The following is a 23,280-nucleotide window of genomic DNA, read 5'->3' on the forward strand; positions in this document are numbered from 1 at the left end:
ATGGTACGGTGTGGTCCTGCTCACTTAGCAACGCTCAAAGTGGGTAAAGGCTGATTTATACTTTTGCCTGGTTCAGTAGTGTGAGTCATGGTGAAAAGGTGATGATGAAAAAGTAGTGAAGAATACATCAGAGAGAGGAGTGGCTAACCGAATGCATTCACCTATACACTGTGAAAAAATGGCAGTGATTTCAACGGTAAAAAACTGTACTACAGTAAAAATCCATAACCTGGTTAACAGTATATTTCCTTAATATATACGGCGAATAACTGTAAACTGACTTTCCAAGAATTCCCTGCATAGCACATCACTTTTTATGCTTTTTGTTGACATTATTATGGATCTTTTTAGTTGTTTCCCCATCAATTATGTACATTAGAGAATTATGTAACATCTATTGTTGATAAACAATGTTTATTTCATGACTTTCATTTTATGCGTGTTACCATACTGGTGTTTAGTAGCTGTATGAATTACACTGAGCACCTTCTTTACGCTGATACTCTTTTCTGCTTGTGGGAAAAGTTGTTTGTAATGAGCATTGGCTCAATATGACTTTCTCATCATCACCTGCATATGGCTGTGTTAACGTGTCTATCTGTGTAGCAAAAGATGTGTAGATGGTTAGTTATTCAAAATGCAGACGTATTACATCTATAAATTAATGAAATACGGTAGTTTACTGTAAAAACAAGAAATTACTTTTACTTTTTGTTCGTATTTTAAATGGTAAAATACTGGCAACCACAGCTGCTGTTTTTTTACCGTAAATTTAATAAATTAATTTTTTACAGTGTGTATAAAACGAATAAGTTGTGGATAATTTTGAAGTACAGTTGGGGAAATGAGTAACTTAGGCTATATTTTATATAGTCAAGCTAACTGCGTACTTATAAATAAATATAATAAATTACTTAAAAAGCTATTGACAACCTGTGCATGAAATATATGCGTTGTTTTCACTCAAAACCTCAAAAGAAACCTAATGGACTCAATATCGGGCTGTTGATTTTGATTTCTAATGGTGTTGTCACATGCATAATAACCCAAGACTCAGCTCCAAATCATGGATCTTCGAAAGTGGAACCTTGCACAAAGTTTTTAAAAAAAAGCTGTGGGCTCCACCAGCCGAAATGTGTTTGCACACACCCAAAGACAAAACCCCCGCCAACACCACAATGACGTCCCAAGCAAACTTGCAGCTGTGAGTACAATACAGCCTTGAGATTATTGCTATAATTGCATCGCCTCTACTGCCATAACTTCCTCGTTTTTTTATTTTGTTATTTTGGGCCGTACTATCCCCTTACTTTATCCGCTACTCAGCTATCAAGAAGAGGAATGTACGGACAGTGGCGGAAAAAAGGGGGAAAATAGGGGCACCACACATTGTGCCAAAACTATTTTTGAAATTATCCATATTAAAAGTTTTAAATATTAAAAATAGGTATATATATATATATATATATATATATATATATATATATATATATATATATATATATATATATATATATATATATATATATATATTTATTTTTTTATTTTTTTTTTTGTAATGTTTATTTTTATACATGTATAAAATTGTATTTTATTATATAAAAAAATATAAAATATATAAAAAGTTCACCCCTCCCCCCATTTTTTATACCATATATAAGTTTTTATGAATTTATTATGTATTATATTGATTAATCAGGCCTTTTGGTAACTACTTTTGCTCAAAACTATTTTAATTTTGGCTACAAACAAAGTTTGTCCATAACATTTTAATAAAATAGAACATTTTAGGCAGTTTGTCTGTTTGTTTTATAATCATTTACAGAGGAAAATTTAATTGAGAAGAAATTTGTGGTGGGTCAAGATGTAATACTTTGCGACTTAATAGGCTTAATGTAATTAACCTTTTACTGCTTCATATTATTTCACAAATATGTAAACTTCCTCCTCATTTACTTTCCCTTGCACTGCTTTCAAACCTGTGTTGAACACAAAAGAAGACATTTTAAAGAGCCCATATTATGGGTTTTTGAAAATTCCCCTCCATGTAGTGTGTAACACAGCTCTAAGTGAAGTGAAGTATCCAGCTAAGGCTTAAATCTGTAAGAGTACAGTGTTTAAAACAGTTGATTCATCTATAAAAGAGTCGACTCATAGTGCTTCAAACGAGTCGCCTTGATACCGAGTCATTAGGTGTTTCGCCATGACGTACGAACGAAACCAAGTTATTCACGTGCACGCGCAAACCCGGGAGATTTCAAACCTGAGGCCCTGCCCTCTGACGCATAAACCCAGACACACACACAAACATGCCGGTCGATTGAAGTCACACTGCAGATGGACATTATCAATTCTCTACCCAGAGATGAAACCTCAGCATTATAGCCAAGCAGTTGGAAACTTCTGGAAACTACATGCTACAAAGAATACTTCATCTGCGTTTGTTAAAGGAAGGATCAGTAAAGAGTAACTTACTAATGGACATCAGGATGGATTTTTCTTCCTCCATTTCTCAAGTGTAAGTATGTGCGATTAAAGTTGCCTTGTTGACTCTAGCTTGCAAATGTATTTAGTTGTGATTTGTTACTTGTAACCGCGTGTACTGTATCAGGTTAACTGGCTAAATTCTCTCATCGCGTGCAAAGTCACGTTAAAAACGCGACGCGTGCTGTTTGTTTACGGAGCTCCGTGGTAGAGTTCTGCATTCCCGCGGCTGTCCCCGCGCCAGATTTCTGCGACGCGGGAATAAATTTCCGAATAAATCGCGGGAGCGGTCGGTAACGGGTTTAATTTGGGACGGGAGCGGGCTGTCTAGCAATATCGTGGATATTGCTATGCGAATGAGACAGAGAGAGAGCTTTGCCTGCCTGTGTGTCTGCTTGGCGCTTGTGTGTATGTGTTAGTGCGCACGCGCGCGTATGAGAGAGAGAGAAAGAGAGAGCTCTGTCTGGCTGTCTCTGGACTGTTTAGCTGGGTGATTTTCGGTTATGTTCTCCCCCGCTCTTTAGCGGGATCGGGCGCGGCGGGCAGAAAACGGGGCGGGTCGGGCACCGGGACAAGAAATTCTAAATATAAGCGGGAGCGGTCGGGTTCAGGCTAAAACCTGGCGGGTGCGGGCAGAAGCGGGAGCGTTGTCGTCCAGAGGTGTGTGTGTGTTTGTGTGTGTGTGTGTGTGGCAGCTAAAATCCACGCCTACACTATGGAGCGCGTATGAACTGTGATTACTTTTATATTGCTGATTAGCTATTGGGTATTTCATTCTCTGACTGAAGGCAGTCGACCAATCGCGACTGACTGTCATCGGTCCAATCAGCGCAGATTAGCTTCGTGCTAAGGAGGGGTTTGGGAACAGATGAATCACTGGACGATTCATACAGGAGTCGCTGGGATAATTAGGTAAAAATAAATGCAGATTATAAGACCATGAAAGTGTTTTTTGACCTTGCATGCATATTAGACTATTGTTGGAGACCCTTACAACCAAGATATGACCCTATTTCATGTATAATATGGGCTCTTTAAAGAATGTTGGAAACCATGAGCCATTTTGTCAATAGCAGTTTGCAACATTCTGCAAAATATCTTCTTCTGTGTTCAATAATAAAAACACTCGGGTGAGTACATTCAAATCTGGGGTGAATTATCCCTCCATCCTACCATCTTTCACAACCTTGACGATGTCTGATGACTCTTTACTCTTTTCTTCCACCAGTGTCTCTATCTCTTTCATCAGGTTACCGATCTCCTCAGTAATCCTCGCCGCTGTTTCTTTGTCCACCCTGCAAATACAACAGAAAATATGAACTTGAAGCGAAGAGACTTTCTTTTTCATTAGTGAGTTACACATTTCTGTGTCTCCAACGACAGGGATTTATTCTATATATTCTATATAGAGTTAAAATCAAAATTATTAGCCCCTCCTGTGATTTTGTATTTTCTTTTCAAATATTTCCAGGATGATGGTCAACAGAGCAAGACATTTTTCACAGTATGTCTGATATTATTTTTTTCTTCTGGAGGAAGTCGGCTTTAAAGAAAAACTGCAAAGTCGGTTGTATTTAAGCTAAGATAGAAGCAGTTTTTTTATTTTATTAAAGCCCTTTTAAGCTAAAAATGATTAGCCCGCTTAAGCAATATTTTTCTTTGATTATCTGCAGAACAAACCATCGTTATACAATGACCTGCCTATTTAACCCAGTTAAGCCTTTAAATGTCACTTTAAGCTGAATATTAGCATTTTGAAAAATATTTAGTCAAATATTATTTACTGTCATCATGGCAGAAAAAAATAAATCAGTTATTAGACATAAGTTATTAAAACTGTTATGTTTAGAAATGTGCTCATCTCTTTGGTAAACAGAACTTCAAGAGTTCACACTTAGATACTGTTTGACTACTTGTTAGCAAGTTAGCAGGTTTGGCATGCTGTCCCGGAAGAGAACCCTGAGCTCGGAGATAGTTGAGCCCAGGTCTCCCGCCTGGTCCATAGAGCATGTGAGGGGAGTACGAGATCAGGTGGTTCTCGAGAGCTGCCCTGGTAAAGGAGGAAAGGAGGAGAAGAGGTGGATGGGGGGTTTCTTTGGAAAAACGAAGATAAGGGAGAAGTTCTAACTAGGCTACTTATAGTGAGTTTGGATCAATCTGATTGGCTAGCTAATGAGTGTACATGAGTGGCCAGCTGCAGTCAATCATATCATGTGCTCCTCTCGAAATTAGCTTGTGAAACTTCACTTGGGAAAAGAATATACAGGAGAACTCATTCTGAAAACGTAGTCCAGTGGATGTTTCTGAAGGCCGCGAATTATGTAGCCGGAGGTACGTACGGCAGCATTACATTTTTTAAGCGAACGCTACAGGGCGGTATGACGCAGTTCCTTTTCACGCTCACTGGCTGACCGCTTATCTATGTGTGGAGGGCTTTCACTCCACAACCAGTTTGTCCAGTTAGCTCGTCGTGTACGTTGGCGGACTTGCGACGCAGAGAGGAGCTGACGATGACGACCGGGTTCGAGTCTGGGAAAGAGCGGTTCCAGAAATCAAGTAAGACAAAAACAGAATCCAAAAAATAAAGTGAACAAGTTCATAACAGGGTGAGAATGTGGTGAAATCCGAAAACGCGGTCAAAATCAGACGAGGGGTTTTCCTATTCTGGACAGCCTTTGTAAATTGTTGGTAGAGTTTAGGGAAGTAAGCGGGTGGGCGGGTCAATCTGTAAAATTGGTTGAGTTTAGGGAAGAAGTAGGGTGGGTCAGTTGATTAGCCAGTCACCCAGTCAATCATTCAGTCAGTCAGACAGACAGTCGTTCAACAGCGGCCTCTGGTGGGTTTACATAAAAACAGCTCGGGCTCGAACGGCACTCGCGAGAGACATTTGAGATAAGAAAAAGCACACAGCGGCCTCTCGTAGATTCACAAAAACTGCAAAAATATGTACCTCCCGGCATATATTTCACGGTCTCCAGAAACGTCCACGGGACTACGTTTCCAGAATGAGCCTGGGTTGAATAATTCTGATTTCAACTGTATATACTCCTAAAATACACTGACCCAAGCCTGTCTATGACTTCCACAAACGCGCCACAATTTAACGTTACCATAATTAAAAGCGATATACAACGAAAGAAAACAAGGCTTTAGTAAATAGAGTTGTAGTTGTGATTATAGTAAAAGGTGTTATGTTTATAACAAACATTTGAGGTGTTTGGCCAATCACAATGCACTAAGTCAGCTGTCCAATCACTCTGAGCTTATTAAAGTAAGTATTTGTATAGCGCATTTATTGTGTATGGCCATACACCCAAAACGCTTCAGTATCACGAGGGGGATCTCCCCACTTTATCACCATTGTGCAGCATCCACTTGGATGATACGACGGCAGCCACAAGACAACGGCGTCAGTGCGCTCACCACACGCCAGCTATAGGTGGAGTGGAGAGACAGTGACAGCACCAATTCGTTGCATGGGGATGATTGGGGGGGGGGGGGGTCATGATGGGTAAGGGCTGATAGAGGGAATTTGATCAGGACACCGGGGCTACACCCCTACTCTTTATAAGAAGTGCTATGGGATTTTTAATGACCACAGAGAGTCAGGACCTCGGTTTAACATCTCATCCGAAAGAAGGTGCCCACTGACAGCATTCAATTCAATTCAGCTTTATTTGTATAGCGCTTTTACAATGTAGATTGTGTCAAAGCAGCTCTACATAAATGGCCAAGGTAAATTGGAACAGAGTAGTTCAGTTTTTAGTGTTTAAGTTCAGTGTAGTTTAAAATCATTACTGAGAGTCCAAACACTGAAGAGCAAATTCATCGAGGGGTAGCTCTACTGATCCCAAACCATGCAAGCTAGAGGCGACAGCGGAGAGGGAAAAAAAACTTCACCGATAGGCGAGTGAAGATAAAAAACCTTGAAAGAAACCAAACTCAGTCTGGCACAACCACTCTAATTTCTCCGCTGGCCAAACGTATAGTGTATAGCAGGGGTGGCCAACCCTGTTCCTGGAGAGCCACCTTCCTGCAGATTTCAGTTGCAACCCATATCAAACACACCTGCCTGTAATTATCATGTGGTGTTCAGGTCCTAATTAATTGGTTCAGGTGTGTTTGATATGGGTAGCAACTGAAACCTGCAGGAAGGTGGCTCTCCAGGAACAGGGTTGGCCACCCTTGGTGTATAGTGTAGTGTCCCCTTCACTATACTAGGGCATTAGGACTCACACAGACACAGACTCACACAGGTTGAGCACCCCCTGCTGGTCTCACTAACTACTTCCAACAGCAACCTAGTTTTCCCATGTGGTCCCCCATGCAGATACTGAGCAGGCTCAGCCCAGTTTAGCTTCAGTGTGTAACCGGTCTTGGACTGCAGGGTGATGTGGCTGTAGCTGATAAGGCAGGGCTTTGCAGAAACCAGAACTCAATTAAATAACAGCATATGAAAAATAACATGGGCGACACAGTGGCTCAGTGCTTAGCACCATTTCTGTGTGGAGTTGGCTTGTTCTCCCTGTGTTGGGCTGGGTTTCCTCCGGGTGCTCCGATTTCCCCCACAGTCCAAAGACATGCACTATAGGTGAATTGGATGAACTAAATTGTCTGTAGTGTATGAGTGTGTGTGTGTGAATGTGAGAGTGAATGGGTGTTTCCCAGTACTGGGTTGCGGCTGGAAGAGAATCTGCTGTGTAAAAAATATGCTGGATAAGTTGGTGGTTCATTCCACTGTGGCAACCCCTGATAATCATGGACTAAGCCGAAGGAAAATGAGTGAATGAATGATAAATGATGATATTTTTAGATATATTTTTATATTAAGCATGTTAAATCTATCTTAGTGCACCCAATAATCAAAATAATAACCTCTTAACGTTGCATCTGTAATACTTTGATTGCAACAACATAATTATTCTTACTTCTGTTTGTCTCTTAGTTTCTTGGGCATGACTTCCTCAGGTGTCCATGTGTCCTAAGGCAGAATAAAATAAAGAGTTGAAATTATCTTGTGAATGAATAAATCAATGTGAAAAGCACAGCAGTGAGCACACTTACTGGATCAACAAACGCTTTACCAAACATCTCATAGCCGTAGTAAAGGAGCTCTTTTTCCAGCAGAGATCTCTTTATATGCTGTTTAACCACCTGTAAGAAGAAAACACACAATGTTAAAAATAAATGCACGACATGACGATATACAGTTAAAGTCAGAATTATTAGCCCCTCTGTATATTTTTTTCCCCAATTTCTGTTTAACGGAAAGAAGATTTTGCCAACACATTTCTAAACATAGTTTTAATAATAGTTTTAATTTCTAAAAACTAATTTCTTTTATATTAGAGCAAGCCTATTCAATTAGTTTGTCATTGGAGCCAGTTCATGAAAAGCATCCCAAAGAGGGGCCGGAGAGATATGACTTGCAATATAAGTGATGACACAACAGCAATTCAAGAGCTCATATACTGTATTTTACAATGTGGCTTTTTTACAAACATATTCAAATGTTGTGTTTCGAAGCACAACAAAAGCAGTTGCTTGAGTAGACTTTTTCTATACATTCTTTTTCAGACACATTCATATAAGTTATGTTTTAAACTGCCTAACAATTAAGGATGCAAAGATTATAGAATCTTTTGATTACACTGCACTGAAAGCCATGGACAACTCTCACCGCTACAGCATAAGCCTACTATGTGCGCCTGGAGGGCTCGAGTGCATCGGTTCGCTTTAAATATGCGCACGCCTCCATTGGAAACAATGAACTTGCACGCGGGAAAGATGCAATATGTGAACGGCCTGCTTCTAGTTAATCCAATGTGCGTGCGTATTAGCCTCTGTATTAGCTCGGAACTTTAAACTAGCACACAGGTGGCATAACTTTGTTTAGTTGAAGCAGTTTTGTTCCGTGCAACAGATTAATTCACGGTTTATTTACCGTTATGAACTAAAGCGCGGTTAATAGTGAAATCAGCTATTCATTGCGTCCCTATTATCGATATCAGTGCATTGTCTAAAAGGCCTTTTCTACAAACATATCCAAATGCTTTTAACTGCTCACAACACTCACGTAATGTCACGTGACTTACGCTCTGTGCAACCTTCAACTGCAGCTCGTGCTGTATTGAACAGACACACGTCACTTCTTAACTATAGGGGCCGTTTTTTTGACTGAACTAAATTTATTTTTAATGTATCGGTCACTATTTGGAGGGCTGAAACTAATTGCTTTGGGGGCTGGGTTCGGCAATTGCATAGCCCTGCATTAGAGACTAATGATTTCTATAGAAATATATAGAAGTGTTCGCGAGCTCCCGGAAGAAACTGAATACCGCTAGCACTTTTAGACGGGCTCGTAAAACAACAACAGGACACGGCAGATTTTTCTTCTTGGTTTTATGTCTGTTCACAGAGACGACAGCAAGGTTTGTTTGAGCCCGGATCATCCATGGCTGGTTATTATATGCATATAGTATTTCTATGTAATGTCTCGGCTTTGTATTTAAAAAAACATGGCGGTTCCGTTGTTTACATTCTGTGTAGCTCCACGAGCTCATGACGTATCTCTGTAACCAATCAGCATTCAGCTGCACGTGTAGCTCCACCTTTTGGTACCCTTTCTCCCGTTTGGGACACTATCGAAAGGGTGCCGAAAAAGTGGTATGGTACGGTTTGGTTCGGTACGCTTTTGACCGTGGAAACGGCCATAAAAGCGTACCAAACCAAACCGAACCATACCGTACCACTTAGTGGAAATGGGCCATATTAGTAAGTAAGTAATGTGGATGTATATAGCGCGTTTATCGTGTATGACTCTTCACAAGAATGGAGAGACGGTAATAGAGCCAATTCGCTGGATAGGGATGATTGGGAGGCCATGAAGGTTAAGGGCCGAGAGAGAATTTGGCCAGAACACCGCGGTTACACCTCTACTCTTTACAAAAAGTGCAATGGGATTTATAATGACCACAAAGAGTCAGGACCTCAGTTTAACGTCTCATCAGAAAGACATTAATGATAGGAACATGTTTTTATTAATTGATATTAAACATAAATGTACTGTAGTTCAGAAATGTGCAAGTGCCTAGACCATTGTTTCCCAACCCTGTTCCTGGGGGCACACCAACAGTAGATATTTTGGATGTCTCCCTTCTCTGACCCATTAACTTCAGGTTTTGGAGTCTCTTCTGATGTTCTGATGAGTTGATTCAGTTTGATTAGGCAGAGGTTGAACGTGTATTGTTGGTGTGCCATCGGGAACAGGGTTGGGAAACACTGAAATATACTCTATACCTCTCTTTCCGTGATGTTGACGGCTTTTTCGTCTCCCAGCACAGCGGAGTAATACGCAATGTTCTGAGCCATGACTGCATCCTCAGGGTGGAAGAGCAGGTATGTTTTAGCACACTCAATGGCCTGCTCGAATTTCTCCACTGGGAAAGAGAGAGATCAAAAGCTTTTAAAATGAACATAGTCGTAAATAAATGATGAAGTACATCAAAATTTAACCAATGATAACAAACAATCCACATATCACTAATATTTTTGCTACATTTATCAGTGTTAATAATACAGACAGCAATAAACGTTTAATTTAAATTTGATTGATTAATTGTCTCTGCAGTCTACAGCTAATTTCAAATACTCATTTATTTATTCATTTTCTTTTTGGCTTAGTTTTTTATTATTCTGAGGTCGCCACAGTGGAATGAACCCCCAACTTATCCAGCATATGTTTTACGTAGTGAATGCCCTTCCAGCTGCAACCCAGTACTGGGAACACACATACACATTCATTCACATACATACACTACGGACAATTTAGCCTACCCAATTCACCTATAGCACATGTGTTTGAAATGGGTAAAACGGAGCACCTAGAGGAAGCCCACGCCAGTACAGAGAAAACATACAAACTCCTCACAGAAATGCCAACTGACTCAGCCGAAGCTCAAACCAGCGACCTTCTTGCTGTGAGGAGATTGTGCTACCCACTGCGCCACCTTGACCCCTCCATTTTCAAATATGTAAAAAATAATTGATACTTTGACTTTTCATAGATATGCACATTCATATTTTTGCTACATTTAAAAATATAGGTTATTAATCCTTCATATTTATGTATTTATAATTTTTTTAATATATGATTTTTAAAGATTTAACATTTAGTTTTTTTAATATACAATTAAAAAACATAATATTTGATAATGTATTATAAATGTAAAAGAACTGTTATAGTTTTTATCTAATATAAAAATTTTTTAATTTGAATTAGCTTTAATAATGTTAATAGTTATATTTATTAGTATGTAATATATTTAGTTAGAATTATTAGTCAAATGTGTGCAATTTAAAAATATATAAACTAATTTCTAAAAAGCTAGTGATATTACTATTTTATGTCAGTTTTAATAACATTAATACACTAATATAAATTAATTAATACTTAAAAGTGTAATTCATTCTTTTTCCTTTGGCTCAGTCCCTTATTCATCAGGGGTCTCCACAGCGGAATGAACCACCAACTATTCTGGCATATGTTTTACACAGCGGATGCCATTCCAACTGCAACCCAGTACTAGGAAACACCCATACACTCTCACATTCACACACACTCATACACTAGGGCCAATTTGGTTTATTCAATTCACCTATAGCACATGTGTTTGGACTGTGGAGAAACCAGAGCACTCTGAGCAAACCCACAGCAACACGGGAGAAACATGCAAACTCCACACAGAAATGCTAACTGGCCCAGCCAGAACTTGAACCAGTAACCTTCTTGCTGTGAGGTGACAGTGCCAACCACTGAGCCACCATGCTGCCCTCTAAGTCTAATTCAATGACCAAAAGAAAACAAAATATTTATAATTCTGTTTTTAGTTAAGAATAAAAGCTTTGAAATGTGGTGCTGAACATGATTATGCTACTCAGGAGTGTACCGTACTGTTATAGTATGAGAACTGCAGGTAGTTGAAGTGTGAGGGCAGGAAATCTTCAAAAGGTGTTTCTCTCCCAGCGGTGGATGCCAGCTCAACGGCACAGTTTTGTTTGCAGCTCAAAACATGAAGATAATGATCTGTGATCAAAGCACATACAGACATCAATTCTCCAAGAAAATCATACTTGAAAGACTTATACCAGAGCTGCTTACCTCTTTTCCTGGAGATCAACCTTCCTGCAAAGTTCAGCTCCAACCCTGATCAAACACACCTGAACCAATTAAATAGAACCTGAACAGCACTTGATAATTACAGGCAGGTGTGTTAGATATGGGTTGCAACTTAAATCTGCTATAAGGTAGATCTCCAGGAACAGGGTTGAGCAGCCCTGATTTAGACTAACAGAAACACATTAAAGGAAAATAAAACTCCAACGAGACATCAAACACAAATCGATTTTCAAGTAAGAGAGATTATTAAAGGTGTCCTAAAGTACCTTGAATTAGTTTTGTGTGACTTAAGACTGATTTATACTTCTGCTTCAAGTGATCGCCGTGACCCACAATAACACTTCCAAAATGCTAGGTGCTTATGTTCCTCTGTGTCGTTTCTTCACAGGAGTTTTATTTTTTCTGAATGCTACCTTAATGTACAAGTAGCTCAAACTCACTTATTCAGAGGCGGGAACCGGCAGACATGCAACAACTTTGATCAAAAGGTAAACACAAAACAAAAGTTTCCATCTGGAGCTCCTTTATTGGACTCGACACTTCTTAAACACTCACTCCATTGGGCTCTCAGCCCCACCCACACTCGTCAACACTGCCAAGCTGACCAATCACAGGGCTTGTGCTACGAGTTTTTGCGAAATGTTGTTGCATTTTTTGAGAGGTGAAGGCTATGCGACCGAGCAAACGCTGCGCCGGACCATACGCGTGACGCACTTGACGTAGAAGTATAAATCAGCCATTAGGTTATGTCTACAATAGATTTTTGTTTAAAAATGCTCCAGGTCCACACTATATTTTCAAGTCTTTCATTCATCCACACTAAAATGTCTAATTATGTATTCTTTTAGGTACTGTGCATGCACACTAGGGTTGTAACGGTATGAATTTTTCACGGTATGATAATCGTCTAAAACAATACCACGGTTTGACGGTTTCGCGGTATACGGTATGTTACAAATGTTACAAAATAATAGAACAGTGAAGCAAATTTGACTTTTTCCAAATAATATATTTTTAGTTACTATAAACAACACCACTTACAATGAACAAATAAAAAAATAAGAAAATAATAAATAATGTGTCAAAGTCTAAATAAAGTCCAAATAAACATGGTGCAAATCCTCAATAAAAATAGATATAAATATTTACTATACTATAAATAGTTACATAACGAAACTAGATTCAATATGGAACATCCTTAGGTTTTATGTGCCAGCATGGATATGGTTGTCTGTGGATATGGATTTGGATATGGTTGTCTGCAATGCAGACAAACAGCTGCACCTTCATTTGCGTCTTTTGAAAACAGCAAGAGCAGCAGTTCGTCTTTGCTGTGTCACTGTTTTGTCATGTTTCTGTGCTGCTGTGCATGCAAAAGTACTTAGTATGAGAATTATTTCATGCAAAACTTTTTTTTTTGCGTTTTATTTAGCCGCGCATAAATGTATGCCCATCTCTCATTCCGTGTTGTTCAAAAAGCTTGGTCCACAAACAAAAGCGAAACCTATGCTTATTGGTTGTGATATAGCGAGTTTGAACCAATCTGGGCATGGAGGAGGGACAATGCATCAATGTATCATGTCTGATTTGTCCGGAGACACAGTGACGAGCGTTTCTTTGTCAAATCAGCGTTGTCAAATGTTGATGACGTAACCGCACTGATTCCGGAGCCTCTGAAAGTCCGCGAATGTTATGTGATACAGCACTGGAAAGCTGAGATTCTCTTCTTTATGCCAATCTTTGAATTGTATGAATCGGATCAGCGGATCAAAAGTTATTAAACATTTAAGAGCAATACTTATTTTTAGCTGCGGGCGGCTGTCTCGGTCTTTAAGGGTTAAAACCGTTGATATGCAATTGTTCATGGTATGATAATCGTGCACGTTCAAATCGTGGTAAACCGTCATACCGGTATATTGTTACAACCCTAATGCACACAGACATAAGACGCTTAAACCTGTGTTATAACCGCCTGGCGTTTATTTACTTTCAGTCTTTTTGAATGCTGCTGCTGAATAATAGCAAAGTCCCTTTAAGGAAAGTCATTTTACTTGATGACCATTCTTTAATACACCTCTCAGGCATAATGCTCTGGCATTCTGTCTGAACGGGGATACATCAGATTCTCCAAAACTGCTTGCCAAGCTTACGATTGAATTTCATATTCGGAATCACCAATAAACAAATTGGACAACAGTTGTCTCATTAGTTTCATTTCTAAACATTTGAATCACACAAAATCTGTAGATACCATTATCTGGACCAAGCCCCTTCCCTGGAGAATCGCAATCACCAGTCAATAGCAGTCAATGGCTGCGTCCGAAATCGTTTTGCTAACAGCTTCCAGTACACATTCCTTGTCCTTCGTAGAAAGACAATAAGGAGCATGTACAAACTGACATTAAAGTCCCCATGAAATCAAAACTAACCATATGATTTTTTTAGCTTACATTGCTCATTTGGGGGTGAACAATCCATCTGTGCAAAAAAATAGTTTGCCCTTTAATTAAAAATCTGAAAATGCGCTTCCTGTTTGTTTTCAGTTAAATTCTCAGATAACGTCTGTCTGAGGTACTGGGCGTGGCTAACATGCTTAAGCACACCCATTCAACGGTCAGTTTTGACAACACAGAAACGGTGAGCAGTGGGTGTCTGTTAGCTTGTAATAACCTGATATTTATGAATGAAGTGCCTACTTTGCTACACCCAATCAGCTTGCAGTAGAAAAAACAAGCCACGCCTACTGTTTTCTCACTGTTTGTCCACCTCAAAATACAACATTTAATAGTTCAGATGCATTTTGTGGACTGTCCCAGTTGTCGCATAGTTTTTGCTTTGTGCTTCTGTGTCTCTGGACCAGAGCAGACTGTGTGCATTAACATTATACCAGACTTCATTCGTGTACATGACAGTAAAAATTACAAATTGTACCTCTTTCCAACAGGGAAGACCACCAACAATCAAGAACGCATGATTATATGGTGTCATGGTGAAATTATAATGGAAGCAGGGCAAAAACAGCCACCAACATAACAAAAAGGTAGTCAATTTGCTTATAGTGTATTGTTGAATTTTTGGAAAATTTCAAAGCATTTTCCCAAAATATGTGTCAAAATAAGATTTAGCACCAAAAATCATTCCATTTGCTAAATGTTGTGGCCAAAGTAAGAATCAAAGTCACCCCAGAGTGGATGAAAACATTCCTTAAAAGCACACAAAGGGTTAAGATTAACATACTGATACTAATTAATTTAGATTTTTGACTTTTAAATCACAGATAATCAAACAAACACAATCTGGTGAAAGTCATTAGTGCACATACCTGTCATTGACTGGAAGAGATCAGCGTTGTACTCCATGTAGTTGTATCCATCATAATCGAACGCTCCCTCACACAGAACTCGGCATTCCTCATAAGCGCCGAAATACTCTTCAACCGCCGCCTCAAAATGCTCGACGGCTGGAACGAAATCTTCCGTACTGTAATGAATCTTGCCTTGCAAAAATTCTGCCTGAAAATCAGAAATGACAGTCACAGCTTATTCAATAGCATTATAAGTAGAGCTGCATGGTATTGGGAAAAACTGACAAGATTTTCAGCAAAACATATTGTGAAATTGAGGATAATTTCAAAGCAAGAAATTTTTCACAGTATTTCCTATAATATTTTTTCTTCTGAAGTCTCGTTTGTTTTATTTCAGCTAGAATAAAAGCAATTGTTTTTTTAGCCCTTTAAAACCCATCTAAAACCCTAAAACCATTGTTATGAACTAAGTGTTGAAGGTAATGAGTTAATTAAATACCTCATTACTTCAACTTAAATGGATTAAGTTCTCAGTACTCAAATGGCCCGTTTCCACTGAGTGGTACGGTATGGTTCGGTTTGATATGCTTTTAAGGCCGTTTTCACTGTCAAAAGGCGCACCGAACCGTACCACTTTTTGAGCACCCTTTCGAAAGGGTACCAAACAGGAGAAAGGGTACCAATAGGTGGAGCTAGACGCGCAGCTGAACGCTATTGGTTTACAGAGATATGACATTCGCTTACGCAACAAGCCAGAATTAAAACAAAATGCCCGCCATGTTTGAAATACACAGCGAGAGATTACAGCGGCATTATATATACATATAATAACAAGCCATGGTTGATCCGGGCTCAAACAAACCTTGCCGTCGTGTTGATGAACAGCCACAAAGCCATGGAGTAGAGCAGAATCTACCCTGTGCCTCGTAGTTTTTTACGAGCCAGTCTGAAGCGTGAGCTGTTTCGCTTTCTTGCTTGCGCTCGCCACTCGTCTAAATCTGACATACACAAACTTCTTGAGCTGATGATTATAACGAGCGCTTGATTATTGACGTGCTTTTGAAACCCGATTCTGCCATACACTGACAAATGTGAGAGTGAAGCGCGAAAAAAAGGAGAAGCCGAGAAAAAAGTAGCACGTTATTTCTTCAGCAAACGTAAACAAACTGCCATGTTTTATTTTTTATCATCACCTTTTGGACTAAAATGAACTGGGAATGATGGAGTGACTCTCTAACAGAGGCTACATGACATGTGCTGCTGAAGATTACAGACACAGATATGAGGTTTTCACTGACTGTGGGCTATATTTTGTGTTGTTTTAAACCAAATTAAGGACGAAATGGATGCTGCGTGTAGTTTTTCTGTAGTATGTAAAATATCGTAGTGTGTATGTATGTGTTCATATATGTTCATTTATTTATTTATTTAAAATAATTACAGATGTTACACTAGGCTATTTCGCGCTCCAATTGATCTGCAGTTATAATTAAATCATGTTTATAGAAAAGTTAGTAATGAACATTTTTGCACAAGTATTTATGTGTGTTTTGTGAGAAGTGCTTTTCATATGATATGTGAGCGACCCGTACAGCTTTATTGTAGACATTTCCTCGAGCGAGAATGATACGACTGAAACTTTGTCATGCACCACGCCCACCAAAAGGGTACCCTTGGTAGTGGAAATGCAAGCCTGATAAAGGTGACCCATATCGACCCAAACCGTACCGTACTGTACCAGTCAGTGGAAACGAGCCAATAGATTAGTTGTTTATTGCAATCGGTTTCCTCAAACGGTTTGAGTTGCCATAACTCATTGGGTTTTACAGTACTCAGTTGGTTTGAGTTCTCTTCCTTTATGGGTTTTACTAGGCTCAAATTGCTTCATTTACTCAAATAGATTAAGTAAGCACTTGTTTTTGAACCTAAATTGTGTTGCAATCGGTTTCCTCAAATGATTTGAGCTACCTTAACTTTTGGGGTTTTACAGTGTGTATATTCTGCATCCCTAATTATAAGCATATATTGTAAGGCAGTGATTGCATGGAATATAAATCTAAGTCTAGGTTAATAATCATTCATCACACCATGTGCGGTTTCTCCTCCAGGTCCTTGAAATCGGTCTCCTGCACCCCAGCCATCATCCTGTAATAATCTAAATTCTGTTTCATCTCCACATGCTCGGGGTTCGCCATGAAAAATGTATTTGCTGCTGCCACTGCCTTGTCAAGCTTGTTTATCTGTAAGTACAAGGAAAGAAATGTTCAGATATTCTCATGGTTTGCAAGTCAGAGCTCTATAAAAATAGTTCAGAATAAAAATAGACGTTAAAATATTTCTAGAATGTATCTTACTGACACATTTCAAATCATATAATGTGATATACAGTATGTGTATATGCTGTGTGCATACATGTACATGTTAGTGTAGTGTATCTTAAGTAGACCCACTCGGAATCTGTGCACGTACAGAATTCTGTAGATTTTTAGCCCATCATTAATTCTGTTTATTTACTTGAGTAAATGTGTGTAAATTTATATTTATTCAGTTTTTTATTAATTTCAGTAATATTATTGACTAATGTGAAAATGTTCATCTGATTTATGTACAATGCAGTTTGCACAGTAATATTTTCTGTTTTTTAGTAGATATATTATATCACAAACTTGCTTTATTTACCAAATGACGTGAATCTAATTGGATTTTCAATTTAAACATTAAATAAAAGTTTAAAAGATATTATTTTTTATTTCATATATTAAGGTTTTAGTTATGATACTCCCAAAATAAATCCCCAGAAATCCACAGCCTTTTACCAAAATTCTCAGCAGAAATAGAAAAAAAATATCTAATTAAAGGGGTGGTTCACCCAAAATTTCAAATTTGCTGTTAATTTATTCACCCACCGGTCATTCAAGATGTTGGTGACTTTTTTTTTCTTCAGTAGAACATTAACAACCCAGGCTCATTGTGGAAACGTAGTCCAGCGGACGTTTCTGGAGTAGGGTTGTAACAATGTACCGGTATGACGGTTTACCACGATTTGAACGTGCATGATTATCATACCATGAACAATTGCATATCAACGGTTTTAACCCTTAAAGACCGAGACAGCCGCCCGCGGCTAAAAATAAGTATTGCTCTTAAATGTTTAATAACTTTTGATCCGCTGATCCGATTCATACAATTCAAAGATTGGCATAAAGAAGAGAATCTCAGCTTTCTAGTGCTGTATCACATAATGTATGACTTTCAGAGGCTACGGAATCAGTGCGGTTACGTCATCAAAATTTGACAACGCTGATTTGACAAAGAAACGCTCGTCACTGTGTCTCCGGACAAATCAGACATGATACATTGATGCATTGTCCCTCCTCCATGCCCAGATTGGTTCAAACTCGCTATATCACAACCAATAAGCATAGGTTTCGCTTTTGTTTGTGGACCAAGCTTTTTGAACAACACGGAATGAGAGATAGGCATACATTTATGCGCGGCTAAATAAAACGCAAAAAAAAAAGTTTTTCATGAAATAATTCTCATACTAAGTACTTTTGCATGCACAGCAGCACAGAAACATGACAAAACAGTGACACAGCAAAGACGAACTGCTGCTCTTGCTGTTTTCAAAAGACGCAAATGAAGATGCAGCTGTTTGTCTGCATTGCAGACAACCATATCCAAATCCATATCGATAGACAACCATATCCATGCTGGCACATAAAACCTAAGGATGTTCCATATTGAATCTAGTTTCGTTATGTAACTATTTATAGTATAGTAAATATTTATATCTATTTTTTACTGAGGATTTGCACCATGTTTATTTGGACTTTATTTGGACTTTGACACATTATTTATTATTTTCTTATTTTTATTTGTTCATTGTAAGTGGTGTTGTTTATAGTAACTAAAAATATATTATTTGGAAAAAGTCAAATTTGCTTCACTGTTCTATTATTTTGTAACATTTGTAACATACCGTATACCGCGAAACCGTCAAACCGTGGTATTGTTTTAGACGATTATCATACCGTGAAAAATTCATACCGTTACAACCCTATTCTGGAGACCGCGGAATACGTCCCGGCGGGTACGTACGGCTGCAGTTTTTGTTTTCGCGAATCCGCGAAATCCTCTCGCGAGCTCGGTTCGCGCCCGCGCTGTTCTCGCGTGTACCCACCGGAGGCCGCTGTCCCACTGACCAGATGATTGACTGCACGACCGGCCAATCGGCCGACTCGCCCTCCTCCTTTCCTGAACCCAACCAATTTTACCGATCGACCTGCCCGCCCGCTCGCTTCCCTAAACCCGAGCAACAGTTCACAAAAGCCGTCCAAAAAAATAAAAGCCCTGATTTTTTTTATTCCACAGCGTTTTCGGATTTCGCCGCGTTCTCACCCTGTCACGAAACTCGTTCACTTAGTTTTTGGGATTCTGTTTTTGTCTTACCTGATTGCTGGAACTGCTCTTCGACTCGAAACCGGTCGCCGTGGTCGACCCCTCTCTGCATCTCGAGCCTGTCGACGTACACGCTGAGCTGAGTGGACAAACGGGTTGCAGCAGGGAAGCCCTCCACAAGGAGGTAAGGCAAGCGCGAAAGGGAACAGCGTCACACCGCCCCGCGGCGTTCGCTTGAAAAAAATAAATGCGGCCATACGTACCCCCCGGGACGTATTCCGCTGTCTCCAGAAATGTCCGCGGGACTACGTTTTCAGAATGAGCTTGGATTGAACATTAAAGTAGATTTTGAGCTTAATCTGTGGTCCTTGGTGATTCATATAATTGCAGTGATTGGTGATCGATTTTTTGATAAAAAAGACCATACAAACAAGTCCAAATCAATAGCCGTGGTTCCTATTAACACACAGAGATTTTGTGACATGAAATGTGTGATTCATGTAAGAAAAATAAATGTAACCCACCGGTCTTACTACACCCATTCTGCTCAGACATGGGATCGAACTGGCAATTCTTTGTAGGGGAGTCTGTTGTTCTAACAAGGAGGCTAAAGACCATGGCTTTTAGTGACTGTTGCTAGAGCACCTTTAGAGGTCAAAGGAGTGAGGTTACCTGCATAGCACTTTGTTCGCTGGCCTCCATTAAGCTCACCCCCCCCAAACCTCACTCCAATCCCAGACGAGCCCCCATGTGTAACACACCTGTACTACTGCACCCAACCTGGAATGAGCTGGGATCGAATCGGCAATTCTTTGCATGGGAGTCGGTTGCTCTAACAAGGAGGCTAAAGTCATCCGCTGCGTAAAACATATACTGGAATAGTTGGCGGTTCATTCCGCTGTCGTGACCCCTGATAAACTAAGCAGAAGAAAAATGAATGAATGAATGAATGAATGAATGTGTGTTTAATGTTATCAAGATTAGTAATAGTCTTGATTTTTTATTTAACTCAAACTACAAAAAAAATCCATATATGCTAAATGTTATTTTAATATTGAGTAGCTATTTAAATTTTTGAGTACAGCTCACTCTAATTACATATGCAGCGTGTGTGTGAGTGTGTGTACGTGTTCTTGTGACATATCAGGACACAAATCTGTATGACATGGGTATGACACAGGTATTACAAAAAGGAGGTAAAATATGGGGACATTGGTGACGTCCTCATTTCTCAAAAAGCTTCTAAATCACACAGGATGAGTTTAATAAGAGAGTAAAGCTTTACATAGTCTCCTGTGATGGTTGGGTTTAGGGGTAGGGTGGGGTGAGGTCAATACAATACACGGTTTAAACAGTATAAAATGAATGGAAACCTATGTAATGTACCCACTTTTCACAAAAGCAAACATGCGCGTGTGTGTGGTTTACAAGGGCAGTTTATTTGTATAATGACATGGGTATATGACATGGTTCTACTCTATTACAGTTCAAATTTGCCACATGTTTCACATGAGGATTGGGTTAAGGGTCATATAATAAGCATTTTTACTGTATAAAATACATAAGGCCCATGGAGAGTGTGTTCAATGTGTTATTTTACCATTATTATTATTATTATTATTATTAATGCTTTTTGTAATTTAATTCACAGTTTGAATTTCTTTGTAATGTAAACTAAATTAGGCTATATTATAAATATTTGATTGGCAACTTGGTTGTTTTATTTCAAGTAAAAAATGACATTAAGTTAAAGTAACAACCTTAAAAAGATATTTAGTAATAGCTCACTCACAATTTATTATTACAAGTTGTGTTGCACATCATTACCCATGTCATCATTATTGAAGTAAATTGATATAGTGACCTGAAGCTCAGGTACACGACTTTATATCACTTTTAAACCATCACTTCACAAAGCAGTGGTGTTTTATGACTTTCATGAGCTCAGGAAGCATCAGAGAGGCTTTGCAAGGCTCCACCTAAAGACGTGGCACAGTAATGTGAGTTTGGAGGGGGGGAGGGGGGGGGGGGTTTGGGGAAACGTGGAAGAGCTTTTCAAACATTTAACCATTCAATGACATCTGCATTTTGTACACAAACATCTATATCAACTTTATCAAAACGCATGACAGACATCGTATATAACAATCGATATTCTTCGTTTACAAAAAAATGAGATGCACAGATTGTATTCTCCATCTAGCTTTAAAGTTAAATCACACTTTTCTCATACTAAAAAGTTTTCATGCACTTTTCATATTACCTTAAAGTAGGCCACTTGCAGGTAATTATACGGCGTCCTCTTCTTAAACTCCAGCTCAACATTCTCACTAACTTTATGCAGGGTCGCCGGTCCCAGTTTCTCGCTTTCACACGCATTCACGCAATCGGCCCGTTGGAGGATCCTCTGGAAAAACGCTAAATCCTCCACAGAGCCGGAGCCTGGGATCGGGATGCCCAAACCGGGAAGAGGCTCCCCAAAAGCGGTGTTATTGGCGCAGGACAGGCGACAGTGCGTCTGTATTTTACGCAGCGCTCCTTTATTCCGCAGCGCTTTCTCCATGTTGAGGATCACAGCCAGCCAGTCCTGCTTATAATACGCCTCCACCGCGTTGTCGAAGAGCAGGTCGTACGGCTGAAATCCCGCATTGATTTGAGGGTCACACCGGGTGAAGTGGACAGTGGAGAGGATTGAGATGAGGCACAGTGAGGTCCACATCTTGGAGACTACTGGAGGCCTGCGAGGAGGTAGATCTCGGTTTTGGAGACTGTCCTAAAGTCTCTGAAGAGGGAGGAGCTCTGAAAGCCAGTGTGGGGAGCGAGATATTTAGGGCAACTGTGTGAAAACGGGTCTGGTCTCAGATTTAGAAGATTTAAGTAACAGTTGAGGTTGAGTAACAGTTGAGTAACATTGTGAAGTAAAACTAGCAGTTACAGTATTATGTAAAGTAATGGAGTTGGTATCTTTTTAAAAAATTAAAAGAAACCCAAACTTTTTATAGTTATAATTTAAAGGGGATCGATTATGCCACACTTTACAAGATATAAAACAAGTTTCTGATGTCCCTAGAGGGAAGTTTTAGCTTAAAATAACACACACAATGTTTTGTAATTCTTTAAAACTGCCCGTTTTAGGCTTTGATCCTAATTATGTTATTTTGGTGACTGTCGCTTTAAATTCAAATTAGATTTTGTTCTTTTTAAAAGAGGGTGGAGCTACAAATGCCTATGTGTCAGCATAGTGGCAGCTTAAAAAAAGCCCACATTAATGTATCAATGTAGAACAACTTCAAAATAATTTTACTTTCAACAAAAGTTGCACATTGTTACTTTTGACCCCTTCAGCAGGGATGAAAGTAATACCTTTTTTTAATAACACATGGGTGGGTTAACAGTATACAACATTTTCTAGATTTACTCGCTTAATCTTTTAATTTGAAATATATCTGACTATGATCTTGTTAAGGTTCACCGCAAGCATACTTCATCCATTATTTAGCAAACAAATCTTAGACTGCGTTTTTCATTTTAAATTTCACTTCCATCAAATGTTTCCAAAGCAAACCAACAATGCAAAAGGTTACAATTTTCTGTCATCTTTGAATATATTATTATTATTATCGCCAATATGCATTAATTTTATAAAACATATGAGTCAAAACATTGCAAACTCTAATGTGGAAGTGAAGGCATGACTATTAGCAGTGGGACATATATAACAGTGTTATATATAGAGTGTGCCTAAAACGTGTGCAGTTCTGCAGCTGGATATTATTGGACAATTTAGCCTACCCTATTCACCTGTCCCACATGTCTTTGGACTGTGGGGGAAACTGGAGCACCCGGAGGAAACCCACTCCAACACAGGGAGAACATGCAAACTTTACACAGAAATGCCAACTGACCAGCTGGG

The 23,280-nt window shown here is 39.2% G+C and overlaps 1 protein-coding gene across 2 annotated transcripts in view; it reads right to left on the reverse strand.

Moving 5' to 3' along the window:
* Positions 1-22,099, reverse strand: part of p3h1 (prolyl 3-hydroxylase 1) — a 29,673-nt gene extending 7,574 nt beyond the window's left edge. Inside the window, exons 1-8 of one of the 2 annotated variants that reach the window (XM_002663819.7) lie at positions 21,631-22,099; positions 17,054-17,206; positions 14,985-15,174; positions 11,438-11,569; positions 9,784-9,923; positions 7,549-7,638; positions 7,413-7,465; positions 3,658-3,779 (exon numbers count right to left, since the gene is read on the reverse strand). In XM_002663819.7, coding sequence (XP_002663865.1) covers positions 3,658-3,779; positions 7,413-7,465; positions 7,549-7,638; positions 9,784-9,923; positions 11,438-11,569; positions 14,985-15,174; positions 17,054-17,206; positions 21,631-22,086 — 1,336 coding nt within the window. In that variant the 5' untranslated portion in view covers positions 22,087-22,099. Of the gene's footprint in view, positions 1-3,657; positions 3,780-7,412; positions 7,466-7,548; positions 7,639-9,783; positions 9,924-11,437; positions 11,570-14,984; positions 15,175-17,053; positions 17,207-19,418; positions 20,313-21,630 lie in introns of those variants that run through there. The other variant, XM_073917083.1, reaches the window with a different exon arrangement.
* Positions 22,100-23,280: the final 1,181 nt, after the last annotated feature.

This window comes from Danio rerio, chromosome 11, assembly GCF_049306965.1.
Source record: "Danio rerio strain Tuebingen ecotype United States chromosome 11, GRCz12tu, whole genome shotgun sequence".
NCBI classification, from domain to species: domain Eukaryota; kingdom Metazoa; phylum Chordata; class Actinopteri; order Cypriniformes; family Danionidae; genus Danio; species Danio rerio.